Raw genomic sequence first — 13410 nt, 5'->3', positions numbered from 1 at the left:
CCTGCTGCCCAATCCCAGAGGACTGTGGGATTGCTTGTTCTGGGGGTGGGTGTTGGTCACCAGTGCAGGGGCCCCACGTGAATCAGTGACCACGTGTGGGGAGGACGCTGACCAGGATCCTTTTCCTACCTTCCCACTCCTGGGTATCAATTCCCTTTCCCTCTTGTATGTTCTTTCTTCTCTCTGTCGCTTCCTAGATGCCCAAGCAACAGCTTAGCCTGGCTTGTGAAAAGCTAGAGGTTTTAACCTAAAATAACCTGCCAGAATGGTCTGGCTGAAAATAATCCCCATGGTGACACTATCTCAAAGGGCTTCACTTAAGGAGGGATCCTTGGGATGGGGAGGGACTGAATACGGGACACTTTACATGTTAGACTCAAACAGCACCTGGGTTCGTGGATAAAGATGCACATTGAAACACCTGGTCTCTGAAGGATGTCAGAGGGCTCAAATACCATCCTTTCCCACCACATGTCACTGGGACCCACAAGAACACCAGTGGGGCTAGGCTCTGATGTGGCCCAGGACAGGATTCTCGAATTCTAGAAAAACACTCCATGTGTTTGCCAATACTCGCAGCTCCTCACCCTGCTGAACAGCTGCTTGCAAGAGGCTCTTACTGTCTTAGAGGAGCCGGCCTGGACCCTTGGTCACCAGAGACAATCTTTCCCCTTTAGAGACAGACATCCAAGAATTGTCCCTAATACAGTCAGCATTACCCGTAGAAAACTCACCTCGATCTCTGAGCACTCCAAACCCGCCTTCTCGCTGTATCTCAGGAAGTCCTGGCAGGTTGGGGAGAAGGGAAGGGTGTGGGAGGGTGAAATCAGTTAGGAAAATCGTCAGAGTTATAAAATCCTAGCATCACAGAAACCGCAGCAACACCCAGAGGCTCTCTTTCCCATGCAGATGGTGATGCTATGTAGTAGCTGGGATATGAGACTATGGATCATACTGTACACGTATCAGAGAAGCCCCGGAATACTCAAATATTCAACACTATGAGAAAAGGGAGGGAGGAAGGGAAGTTAAATCTCCCTTCCGTTTACCTCCTATGTCTGTAAGACAAATCAAATTAAACCATTAAAAAAAAGGAAAACGTGATCAAATTTTAGATATTACTCATCTAAGGTTTCTAGGGTGTTTCCTTTCCTTTCTCCTTATAATCCACTCTGATTTGATGCTGTTGTTATTTGTTATTTTTTAAAGACACCAAGTCAGTGATGGTGACAAAGTAAGAAGTTCAAAAAAAGAAAATGAATTAGCCAACCTTAAAGGCAGGAACAAAAGGCATACCGTTTACTTGGCTTCAGAGCTGACACAAGTAACCACCAGACAAGATAAAAGCCGACGCATGGCCCCCCGAGCCCACGGGAACAGCGCAGTGGAGACAGAGCCTCGGCTAACCTGCCTGCTAGTTCAGAGCCTGTGGAGACTCTTCTCGGGGCCCTGGCCCAGGCCCACAGCTCTCTTACCTTGAGGAGCAACTGATACTTCGTTATTCTCTGAATGGGCTTGATAAGGAAGTCGCTAAGCGTCAGCCTTTGATTTATCTCCTGTTTCACCTCCTGGAACACAAGGGAGCGACGGTAGATAAAAGGAACCAAAGCTTGGGGTGCTCTGGGTCAGGCTTCAAAGCCAGGAAGACAGGTCTTCGGGTTTGCCACTAAAGTTTTAGAATCTTCAAACCACGTGAGAGGCAGGACTACACGACTGCAAATGTGTTTTAATAACAGAACACACGTCATCCCTCCTGCCTGTCCATCACTGTCGTATCCTGAGTCTTCACCCTGGCCCTGGGGACGAGCAGGAATGGGTACTCTTCCCCCTATGGCTCCAGGGCCCAGGGGGACGAAGGGCTTCTCCTAGGACATGAAAAGCCTGGGGGCCCTCAACTCAGATCTGTAAACACTCTTCCCAAGTGATGGCTGCCTCTCCTCCAGCAAAACACACACTTCCAGGCTGGGGCAGAGCAAACACCTGAGGTGCTTGACTGAACCTCTGGGATCGGAAGCAGCGACCATGAGGACCGTGCGCACCTCGACAAGGTGGAGGGCCCTTAGCAAGCAGTCTCCAGGGACTGGTGGGAGCAGCGTGGCCAGGGTCCGCCCAGGGGCCCCATAAGGAGCCCGCAGCTTCGGAAGCAGCCTCTGCACCGCGTCACAATCACTGCTCAGTTCCTCTCAAGCAAAGGGGCTCCTGAGAATCTAGCTAAGAAGCTGAGGCTGTGCTGAGGCAGCCGCCGGTCCCGAAGGGGGATGGCGGCCGCTGTTTCTGAATGTGGCTGTCTCGGCTGAATCTCCTCCCCGACCCGGGCCAGCAGAGCCGGGCAGCTTACTTCGAAGTAGGTGTCGTACTCGGCCACGATGTACTCGGAGCGCGGCTTGTTCTGGCAGTACCACACGTAGATGTGCAGCTTCCGCTCCTGCACGGGCACAGGGCGGCGCTCAGACCCCGCGCTGCCCGCGGAGCCCGAGTCCGCTCCCGGGGAGGACGCGGGCACACGCACACACACATGCACACACGCGCACACACACGCACAGACGTGCGCGCACGCACACACGCGCGCACACACATGCACACACACGCACACACACACATGCGTGCGTGCAGGCCGCACTCCGGGCACGCACCAAGGCAGTGACATATCAAGGACAGAGGAGTAAATGGGGTACCCAGAGCCCGTTGTCCAAACAGCCAAGACAGCTAACCCAGGGAAGGGTGACAAGGAGTAACAGCAGCAGCAGGAGGAGGGAGCCTGGTGGGAGGGGAGCAGGGAAGGCGCGGGAAACACTCACGTGTTTAATGAAGAGCTGGGCCAGCCTGTCTTGCTCCTGGATACATTTTTCCAGTTCAGCCAGGAAGAAACTGAAAGGAGGGAGGGGGTAAAATCAGGGAGGCACATTCTCCAGCACTGTGTAACTTCTCAAGGCTGAGGAAAATGATGGACGCTCTCCCCAAACCCTGAGGTCGGGGGGGGGGGGGGGGGGGGGGGGGGGGGGGCTGGGTTCCTAGGATGCCGGGTCCCCAGGGTGACGTGGTTCTTACTCCTTGTGCCAGTCATAGATCTGGTGAATGTTTCCGAACACGATTTTGTCCTTTCCTCGCATGTCCTCGGGGACACCCTTTTCTTCTATCTTCTTCATGAAGCCCTGTGGGGCAGAGGCAACGGTGAGTGGGCCACTCTTCATGAGACAGCCCTCTGCGCGGAGCGGAGCACCGCAGCCCCGTGCAACAGCCCCATCTGCCTGAGCTTGGGGGCAAGTGCTCCTGCAGCTCCTCACTAGTCAACCAGGACTTCACCCTTGTGCAGAGTGACACACAAGACTTCTGTGAATTTCCGGGTCTCTTTCTTGGTCTCCAGCCTCCTTAAGCAAGCAGAACAAAGAAGAAATCACCTGCCCCTCTCCCTTTCCCAGTCCGAGGTCTGTGTCTTTAAAGGCTCCGAACTAGACCCGTGTGGCCTAGAGGTAAGTCTTCCTATGTTAATACTTGAGCGTCTGTAAAATGTTATCGTGCATAATCTCATTTCAGCTTTTAAGCCAAGCTTTGAGGTTGTACACGCAGCAGCATGTATCCCTGTCTGAGAAGCCGAGACACTGGGGAGTCAGCGATCTGCCTCCCGGTTGCACCACTGATGTCTGGCTGCCCCGGATCTCGGCCCCCAGGTTCCCGAGCCCCCTCGCTCCTAGGCTGGACTGCACATGGAGGCACCCCTATCTGCCCCAGCCGTCCTTGGAGGAGAGAGCAACTTTCTATAAATTAGAATTCAGGTCCTCTGAATGCCAGGCTAGTCTGTGTAGCCGAGGTTCGGGATAAGCAAACACAAACCATAAATCAGCAGACTTCATAGGATGGGGACTTACAGGCCCAACGCGAGGAACCGGCAGGCGATTCAGACATCAGACAGTCAATGTTTAGAATCTACATTCTTTTGCTTAAGAAGTTTAGCCACAGGACTCTAAGCCACCTAAATTATCCATTTACTTTCTCTGGCTTTCTCATCCAAGTGTCTAACCCCCCCCCCCCCCCCCCCACCGAAGTCAATCCCTACAGGGAAAGAGCTGCTCTGTTTACTGCCAAGCTGACTCTGAACTGTGGACCTGCCCATCTTGCCTGATTGGTGTGTTTTTATTTTGTCTGTCTTCTTGGCAGTTGTAACATTCTCCTTAAAATCTCAGGACACATATAAGCCCCAATGTGTTGCTAAGAGTGACCTGCTTAGTGCAGGTCATGGTGGCTCATGGCTCTGAAGCATCTATGTCCACGTGGTTACACACCAGTGAAAAGCTCGGGGACAAAAACTTGGTTGCCTAAAACAAGGTGAGTGGACTCAGCACTAACATTTGGGGCCCTCCCTCCCCTTAAATCTCTGATAACATTCAAGGGGGAAAGAAAAAAAATGCCTTTCCTACATATTCTAGTTCATTTATTACCGTTTGCAGTTTTATTTCTGCAAATCCCGGAGAGAGTCAACAACATATACGCAAATGAAAACACCTCGGCCCTGCGAGGCCCAGTGGGTGACAGACCCGCCCTGAGCCATCTACTCACTTCCACCACGATCCCCAGGTCCTTGACGTAGTCCTTCTCAGTCTGCACCAGCTCATTCAGGACAAACCTGAGTGGGAGGTTAAGAAGAGGGGGGGTTTCTGTTCACCATGAGGCAAGGAATCTTCACGTTTAAGTTCACAGGGAAGTTCCTCCGGTGCCCTTGGGACGAGACCCCCCAAAAGCTCACACCGGGCGCCCTGGGGGAGGTGCTCACTGGCTGGGGCTCTCTCTCTGAGAGAACTGCTGAGGGCACAGAGGCCGAGAGGGCTTTCCCAACCGACCCACAGCAGCCGGACAAAGAATGCCACTCACAGCCCAGCATCGTCTTCCTGCTCTTTGCCCTCTGCCTCCCTCACCTTTAACTGAACAACCATGTAGACACAGGGCAGAAAGAAGGACAACCACTTTGGCAAAACTGAGTTACAAAAGCTCTAAGGCCAAGGGATCAACGTGAGTCTTCTCTTTCTTCATTCCAGCTCTGTTCTCTGCTTAACAAGAGGAGAGAGGCATCTGTCTGATAACCAACCTTGGAGGCCTCGGAGACACCGACATCAAGCGAGGCTTGTGAGATACAGAAGCTACAGTTCTCCACGTGGGTATCCATGGCCACTGGCCTGCACATTCCCCAGTGAAGGCCAGCAAGGTGACTGCAGACATTCCGGAGCCACAGCTCTGCATGCACAGCCTCCCTGCCCACCAGCAGATGTGGTGTCAACGACCTCAAGGACATGTGCTTTCTTGGTTTCTTTCTTGTTAATTTCCTCCCCTTAGAGCATGTACTTTGTGCCAGTTGCTTCATCAGGATTTTCTCACACTTATAACAAGGTAGGGATTGTGGGCACTGCTGTATACACATGAAACCACTCAGGCAGTATTGCCCAAGAGTACAAAGTGAGTAGCAGAGCTGAGATTTGAACCCAGTTGTACAAGAGTCCAAAGTCTGCTCTTTCACTGTCGCCTGCTGCCTGGGAAACTACTCAGACCGGCTCTCTCAGGAGTCCCTGAGGCATCAACCCAAACACTTCCCTCTCTGTCCAGACAGCACAGAGCTGGACACAGAATGCTGATGGCCGTGAGCTGGTGCAGGTGAGATGCTGTGAGGCTGGCTGGAGTCGGACACACATCAAAGTTCGAGAGAGTTTTGCCTGGAGTCACGCAACTGCATTTTTGGCCCAAGTAGCAGAAGGGATAAAGTTCTGAGATGTCAAAGAGGGGCCCCAGCACAAGGGGTTGTAACCATTCTGAACCCAGGAAGCAATTCATCTGAAATTTCTTGATCTCTGCGGCACAGAGAAGCCACCGCATCCCCGGGTCTGGGGCCTTGGGCAATGGGAGGAAGCCAGGGAACACATGCTCCTTTATCATCACTCCCAGCATGGCCAGCCGGCCCCCTCTCTGAGACACACAATCATGTGTTGTGGGCCACAGGAAGGAACTGGCAAGGCCAAATAAAAGCACTTAAATGTATGTATCTTTAGCACAGCCCGAGTTACTGCTTGGGAGAAAGCGGTCAAAGGAAACCCACAGGCAAGTCAGAGTGGGAATGTGGGGCTGGAGGGGCCCTCTGGAGATGAGGCCCAGCTAGCTTTGTGTCTCCAGGCGATATACATATATTTTTTAATATATCTTTATTGATTTCAGAGAGAGGAAAAGAGAGGGAGAGAGAGACAGAAACATCAATGATGAGAGAGTCATTGATCGAACCCAAAACCTGGGCATGTGCCCTGACCGGGAATCGAACCCCGATCACCTGGATCCTAGGTCGATGCTCAACCGCTGAGCCATGCCCGGCCAGGCTCCAGGCGATATTTTTATCCTAAGCTGTCTGCTGAGAGACTGAGGGCTGCCTTGGGAAGGGGGCTGGGCGAGGTGCTGCTGGTGGACCTGGCATCTTCTCCCTCGAAGGGCTCTTTGATCCCACTCTAATCCTCCCCAAATTTCCCGCAACCATTGCCCGTCACCCACTGCACACACATGCACCAGGGTGAATGGGGGAAGCCACTTACATCCTGCCTCTCATGGCCTTGGCTTTCTGTTCTTCTTCCAGGTTTCTAGTAGGTGTGGGCGGGGTCATCCCCTCATTCAGGCACCCCGCTGGGTCCTTCAAGCTCCCCCGGTATGATCCTCCTTCTAGGCTCTGAAAAGAGAGAATGAACAGCCTTAGAGAAGTATACACTGAGAAGTCTTCTGGAAGGCCCCATGTCCCCTGGCCTGGCAATAGGCAACGTGGTAGATTTGTAGCCGAGGCTGTTCTCCCTGGACCTCAGTGAGGCCCCAGGAGACCAGAGACTCCCATCTTCCTACAGCAAGGAGCCCAGCACTGTCACATTCTCAGGCAGTCAGAGTGTGCTGCCTGCCAGTTTCCCAGACACTGGACATAGTGAAAACTGTCAGAGTGAACTGTCTCTGGGTAAGAGCTCCAGAGGTAAAGCCAATCTTTGCAATTCTATACCAAACAAGCAGTTAGAAGAGAAAAATCAGTTGTAGGAACATCAAATGCAAATGAAAAGGGAGGGTTGTGATAGGAAAACTAGCTTGTTCAAAATCACACTTGTTTAATTAGCTGCAATTTTTTTTGACATGGTGAATAGATTTAGCCTTTTCTAAAAACATCTTTGCTAGGTCATTTACCAAGGGCTTTCTTTCATTTATTAATCCCTTTCATTTCTTTTAATTAAGTTGCTACAGGATTGAGAAACATTTAAAGGGATTAATATGGTACTCTAGAAAGAGCAGGTGTAAAAAAAGGATTCCAATCCTAGATTTGCTAGTGACTGGTTAACAAGGGAGACAGCTAAAATTATTCTATGACTCAGTTTTCCTCAATTTGAAGATCAGAACTCTCCTTTCCACAGATTTCTCAGGACTAAAAGTATCTGGAAGAAAGATCGCACAGTGACACTGAGAATTTCACTTTGCAGACTGGCAGAAGCAATGTGGACGATCAGTAAGACTGGAGAGCAAGTCAGTGCGGGCAACTGTAAAACAAGTATGGGAGACTAATTTCAGAGCCTTTGAAAACATCAGCCCTAAGAGTGAAGTCACAAAGATCAAAAAGTATCCAAAAAGGTAGTAGGCACGGAAGGTGTCAGCATGGCCCTCAACAACCTGCACTTGGACCATCTGTCATGAACTCTCTAAGCCAAACAGAGGTAGAAAAAGTTCAGGAAAATGAAACGAACAGTGCAGCAGTGCCCGGGGGGGGGGGGGGGGGGGGGGGAGCCTGCATGAGAACAGGTGGGGAACATTATTAGACTTGAAGCTGAAACACGTAGAAGTTGAGATATAAACCTTCTTTCCCCCCTCTGTACCCCCGAATCCACAGAATGTGCGAAGAGCCAAACAGGAATCTGTTACCAACATAGAAACTAGAATTAAGAGGACAGGGTATTTAAGCTGGAGAAAGAGAGTTCATTTTAACTTGACAGGAAGGTATTTTATAGAACAGTAATCGGCCATGGAAGCCGTTATCCAGAGAGGCAGCGCCGGCTAAAAATATGGAAAGGTCAGGGAGAGTTTAGCTAAATTTATAGGTTCAGGATCTGTAACCAGTTATTAAGGAAATGAGTGTCTGGTGCTGAGGCTTGACAAGCCACCGGACAGGCAGGCTTTTCAATGACATGTGCCATGTCCCCTGGTGCCATCGCCAGAGACAAGCTCCAGGCAGATGGACGCAGCTGGTGATTGATCTGATTACATGCCTTTTATTCCTCTTTCCCCCTCCCCCTCCCCACTGTCCTGTTACAGTCTTTGTTTTGCAGCCTGTTGGCTGGCAGGATGCTGGCTGCAAGGCCTGGGAAACAGGCTTAGATCTCTGCCTACAAGGCTCTCCCGTGGAACATCCAGCGTGGCATGGTCCACTCTCAACTATTCTGCAGAAACAAGGACATCTGAGGAGTCCAAAGAGTCACACACAAAAATAGGTTCCATCTCCTCCTGCATGACCTGCTAGGAGAGCCAAGAAGCCCAGGTTATCTCTGGGATGGAGCTGAGAAGGGCAGAAGCTGTGAGAGAGGAAGGAGAGAAAAGTAAAGGGTTTGGCTAAGCTGTATGCTGGGTAATCTGCCTCAAAGAATGACGTAGGCTATAAATACTTACACTAATTCAACAGTGATCCCCTCTGAGGACTTAGCTACCTGTGCTGGAGTTGGGATATGGGTCCCACCCAGGGGCCCCTGGGGGTGACCTTCAGCTGTCTGCGCTGCTCCTGGGGGGAAACAGGCAGTGGTGGCCGGTTGATGACTGGTGGGCTGTGCACCCCCACGGGGAGAACTTCTGCCCTATCAGGGTGCAGGTCACAACAGTCCCAGTAGACAAAGAAAAAGGTGTACAAAGGAGGGAGGAACGCAAGTTGCACAATGGTTGCTCCTATAGTTGGTCCAAGGTCAGGGAACAGAAATGCAAATAGAATTTTAAAAAGTAGATTAAGTGTGGGGGAAGGCTGCCCCCATGTTAAAAATGAACACATTTCCTGTCCAGTAGATCTTGGATCACATACCCACAAAACGCCCTTCCTCTGGGCTCCTAGAACCACCCTTCACACACCCCTGCACAGCATTCATGGCACAGTATTGTAACTGATCGTTTGTTCGGACCTAAGCAAATATATATCCACACACTGAATATTTGCAAAGTGCTGGGGAAACAAAGATGAATAAGATACGAGTCACTGCCCTCCACGATCTAAGCTCCAACAGGGGTTCTCCCAGACAGGACAGGGCCATGGGGGATGAAAAAAGGAGCAGGCAGCTCTGTGTGGGGTGGAGAGGAAAGGGGAAGACTCCATGGAAGAGGCAACCTGAACTGAGCACTGAGAAAGGTCTTATTGGATATCCCAGTGGGAGGACATTCCGGAGCAGCGCCGTGGGTCAAGGATCAAGCTGTGGAGCCGCACAGGGCAGCCTGGGGGGCTGGGAGCTGCCTGGTGCAGGTGGACCGCAGGGCGTGAAGTTGTGGGGGGTGGGGGTGAGTCAGTACTAGGGAAGGAAGAGGTGAGGGATGAAATAGATAAGGCCGGAGAAGTATGCAAGGATCAGATCATAAGGAGCCTTGTGTGTAGCATTAGGAAGTAGAGACTTTACCTTCTAACACCAATGACAGGGGAATTTTAAGCAGGGAAGTAACATCATTGAATTTAAGTTTTAGAAAGATCAGTCTTACTGTTCCTCTTCATGACTTGGGGAGATGTGGCTCATAGGATAGTAAAGGAAAACAGGCCTTAGATTTAATACACACTATGAATGTATTATTTGAAAAAGAGTCAAGTCCGGCCGGGCTTAGCCCAGCGGTTGAGCATTGACCTAGGATCCAGGAGATTGCGGTTCGATTCTTGGTCAGGGCACATGCCCGGGTTGTGGGCTCGATCCCCAGTCGGGGGCGTGCAGGAGGCAGCTGATCAATGACTCCCTCATCGCTGATGTTTCTATCTCTTTCTCTCTCCCTCTCCCTTCCTCTCTTTCTGAAGTCAATAAAGATATATTTAAAAAATAATAATTATTTAAAAAGAGTCAAGAAGAAAACATATTTAAATTTCAACACTATGTCTAGATGATGATATTACAAGTGATATAATTTGTTAATACCCTTGTCACTTTTCCAATTTTTTTCTTGAATGAGCATATATTGCTTTTATTAGTCAAAAAGAACCATTAAAAAGTTGTTTTTTTAAAAAAAGAAAAGAAAGATCCTTCAGACAGTCAAGTAAAGAGATAGACTGAACTCTGAGAGGAAAGGGTTGCAATAGTCTAGGCAAGAGGGGGTTTTGAGCATTAATCCCAGACTGTGAGTCCCCTAAGGAAGGTTCTGTGCTTGATCTCAGAGCTGGCACACAGTAGGACCCCCAGAATTTACTGAATATACTATGGAACTCCTGGGGAGAGGTCAAAGCTCACCTGATAAAACAACAGGTAAGGTGCCACCTACCACACCACCTACCACACCAACCTCTTAGCTGTCCCACCCTTTTATAAAACTGTATATAATATTCTCTGGACAAAGGTATAGATCTCAGTCATTCCCAGGCAAGTTGGGGTGGGGGTGGGGGAAACAACCATACAGCAGAAAAACTGAAGTCTGGCTTTTCCAGGCAAATGACATTTCAGGTTTGTGACTTCGGGCTAAAATATTTTTGGTGGAAATCTAATCTTTTCTATCTCAACGAGCTCAATAACATTTCCATAGAGGGATGTCAGAGGAACCCAGTTCCTGAAAACATACACCTCCAGAGTGGACATAACGGGGCCATTATTTTCTCTCGTCTGGACTCTGAACTTCTGCTAGCTCCCTTGCCCCGACAAAGCCAGCCAGTTCCTCTAGAGGCGAGCACAGCACACCCACGAGTGCAGCCTGCCCTACCCATGCTATGTCCCCACCCAAACTGACCGAGGCTGACCGAGGAAGGTGACTGCTGTCAAAGCAGGAGTCCCGGAGGGCGGACAGTCCTGCTGAAGCAGGTGGACACCTTCTCAGGAAGCCAGCCCAGGAAGACTTAACAAGAGTGCAGACCTGGCCAGCCCCTTCCCTCAAGGCAGAGGATTCTCAGTAAGGGGGCCATGGTGCCATCCTGAGGACAGGAGCTCAGGGAGGAGGCTTTCTTTCCTTCATCTCCGGTAGGTGGGGGAATCTTGGGGCTGTTTAGAGGCACACATGGCCAGGAAGCTCTGCGGAGCTTCAAACTTGAGGAATAAAACCAAATCATAGATTGTCAAGCTAATACCCAGCAACATTCACCCAACCACCAACATCCCGGCCGACAAACACTGTGTCCCTGTGCCCAGGGCGTGGCTACAGAGGACCAGATTCCCTTGCCCCACCCTTCCCAGTATGTAGGAGCTGGCCAAGAGCTAAGGTTTGTGGGGTGCTGGCTTATCAGTTTACAAAGTGCATTCACACCTTCATACTCAATCTTCATAACTCTCTCGGGATTAGATCTGGGTGCGCAGAACCAGCACTGTTGATAAATGAGATAAAACCGAAGCCCAAGTAGCCTAAGTAACTTGCTCAGGGCTACACAATAAGTAGTAGGGCCAGGACTAAAATGCAGGTCTTCTGATTCCTCAGACACTCACCACCACCAGTCCACATGTCTAGAAAGAAGCTTTATTAAAAATCACATAGGGAAAGCAGGGGGAGGCCTTAGTCCTGCCTCAGAATTAACAACACCTTAATACAAAACCTAGAAAAAGCACATTAGCTCTCTTCAGGGAGGTGGGTGGGCATCCTCTCTTGGTAAATAAAAGCAGTGGTTAAAGACCAAGGCTGGGAGGAGAGAACTCAGAAGGGCCCATTAATGTGCAGAAGGACTTGCCAAAGGAGGTTCTGGGGGCCTCAGGGGTTTTATCTGCACAGCAGGTGAGCCGAGAGCGCGGCCCACGTTCTTGAACAGCAGCTCCCATGCAGCAGAGGTCACAGTTCCCAGAGAGGAAGCCCTGGGCTGTCATGAGCACCAAGGGCAGCTCTGAAACTCGGAGACACAGGGATCTCACCATGGCTTTTAGGGGAAGCTAGGGGGCCAAATGAATTCTAGTGCAAAATCTGGTGCCATCTCTTGAGCAACCAAAACAGAATTCAAGGCTTAGACATAAAAGTCCATGTATACTAGAAGCTCCTGTAACATTTCCAGGCTTTACATTAAAAAGGACCATATTAGTTCTTCTTATGCTGAACTAAGACAACTTCTACCCACAGGTCCAGGACCCACCCTCTGGAGCAAAAGAGCATCGAGGCCAAACCTTCTTTCCCACGGCAGTGCTCAGCTCTTGCGTCTTCTCTCCCCTAACTTCTCCCCATATTTGACCTTTCTTCAGCCTTCCTTCAAATGACATGGACCACTCGGCACTGGTTCCTCCTCGGGGGCGACTTCCTTTGCGTTCAAGAACATTCTGAAACACCGGGTTCAGAGCCCGACACATGACTCACACACAGCTCACGACAGGCGTGGCCAGAGGGCTTTGCGCACCGGGGGGCGGCTCCTGCTCTCTGTACATTGTACTTTCATTGACCCAGCCTAGGACCACACTGGCTGTTCTGGCAGCTGTCCCACTGTTGCACTTACAGTCAAATAAAAACTCCAGAGCTTTTATGGGCTCTAGGTCTCACCCTCCTCTGAGTTAAAGGGCTGATAAGGAACAGCTGATAATGAAAATGCAACTCAGTATTCCCAAACGCGGCTGAGGGAACCACCACCCACTGCTGGCTCCATCGTTGCCCACGGTGGCTACGTGTGGGAATGGGGACAAAGGGAAAGTAGGGGACAGGACAAAGGACTGGGTTTTGTTGAGAAGATTCTGAGAAACCAAACCACGGCTCCCTCATTCCTTTCCCTGATACGAGCTTGGTTTTATATGTTCAGCCAAAGAAATCTCTATAATTCTGGGCTCATGGCAGGTCCTCATGAAGCAGTTATTGGTGGAAGTTAAAGCCCTTATTATGGTAACTCACCGCAGAAAGGCCCTTCATCCAGAGACATCTGTGGAGAGCTTGCTATAGGGCCAGTCAATTCCACCACTATCCTATACCCCTTTCCTTTGGGAAATTTGCTCTTATAGGACTTTCCAACATCTGTGCTCACATGTGTAACGCCAGACCCATTGCTCACACAGACTGGAGGCGAACAGAGACTCCTAAGAGTGAGCAGTAGTAGGAAAAAGGTAATCCAAAATATGAAAAAACACAGACTTTTGGAAACAAGTATTTGCTGACAGAAGTGTAAGTGTAAAAGGCTCCTGCATGCTAGTGGAGGAGAGAACATCCTCAATGACAAATCATCTACCTGGACAGGAAAGCTGCAAATGACAAGATCAAGCAATTTTAACAGATAACATAGTAGGGCCATCTAAGAGCTGCCCCAGGCAGGGT

General features: G+C 50.3%; 1 protein-coding gene across 4 annotated transcripts in view; it reads right to left on the bottom strand.

The window, feature by feature from the left end:
- The window catches only part of KALRN (kalirin RhoGEF kinase), a 573972-nt gene that overhangs the window by 42855 nt on the left and 517707 nt on the right, over window positions 1-13410 (bottom strand). For all 4 annotated transcript variants that reach the window (XM_087818187.1, XM_087818188.1, XM_087818189.1 and 1 more), the window contains exons 38-44: window positions 6561-6691; window positions 4555-4621; window positions 3049-3152; window positions 2799-2868; window positions 2339-2425; window positions 1476-1568; window positions 735-785 (exon numbers count right to left, since the gene is read on the bottom strand). In XM_087818187.1, the coding sequence (XP_087674313.1) occupies window positions 735-785; window positions 1476-1568; window positions 2339-2425; window positions 2799-2868; window positions 3049-3152; window positions 4555-4621; window positions 6561-6691 (603 nt within the window). The remainder of the gene's footprint in view (window positions 1-734; window positions 786-1475; window positions 1569-2338; window positions 2426-2798; window positions 2869-3048; window positions 3153-4554; window positions 4622-6560; window positions 6692-13410) is intronic.

This window comes from Miniopterus natalensis, chromosome 6 (genome assembly GCF_054644295.1).
Source record: "Miniopterus natalensis isolate mMinNat1 chromosome 6, mMinNat1.hap1, whole genome shotgun sequence".
Taxonomy (NCBI): domain Eukaryota; kingdom Metazoa; phylum Chordata; class Mammalia; order Chiroptera; family Miniopteridae; genus Miniopterus; species Miniopterus natalensis.
This window is presented reverse-complemented; position numbering and strand designations above follow the sequence as displayed.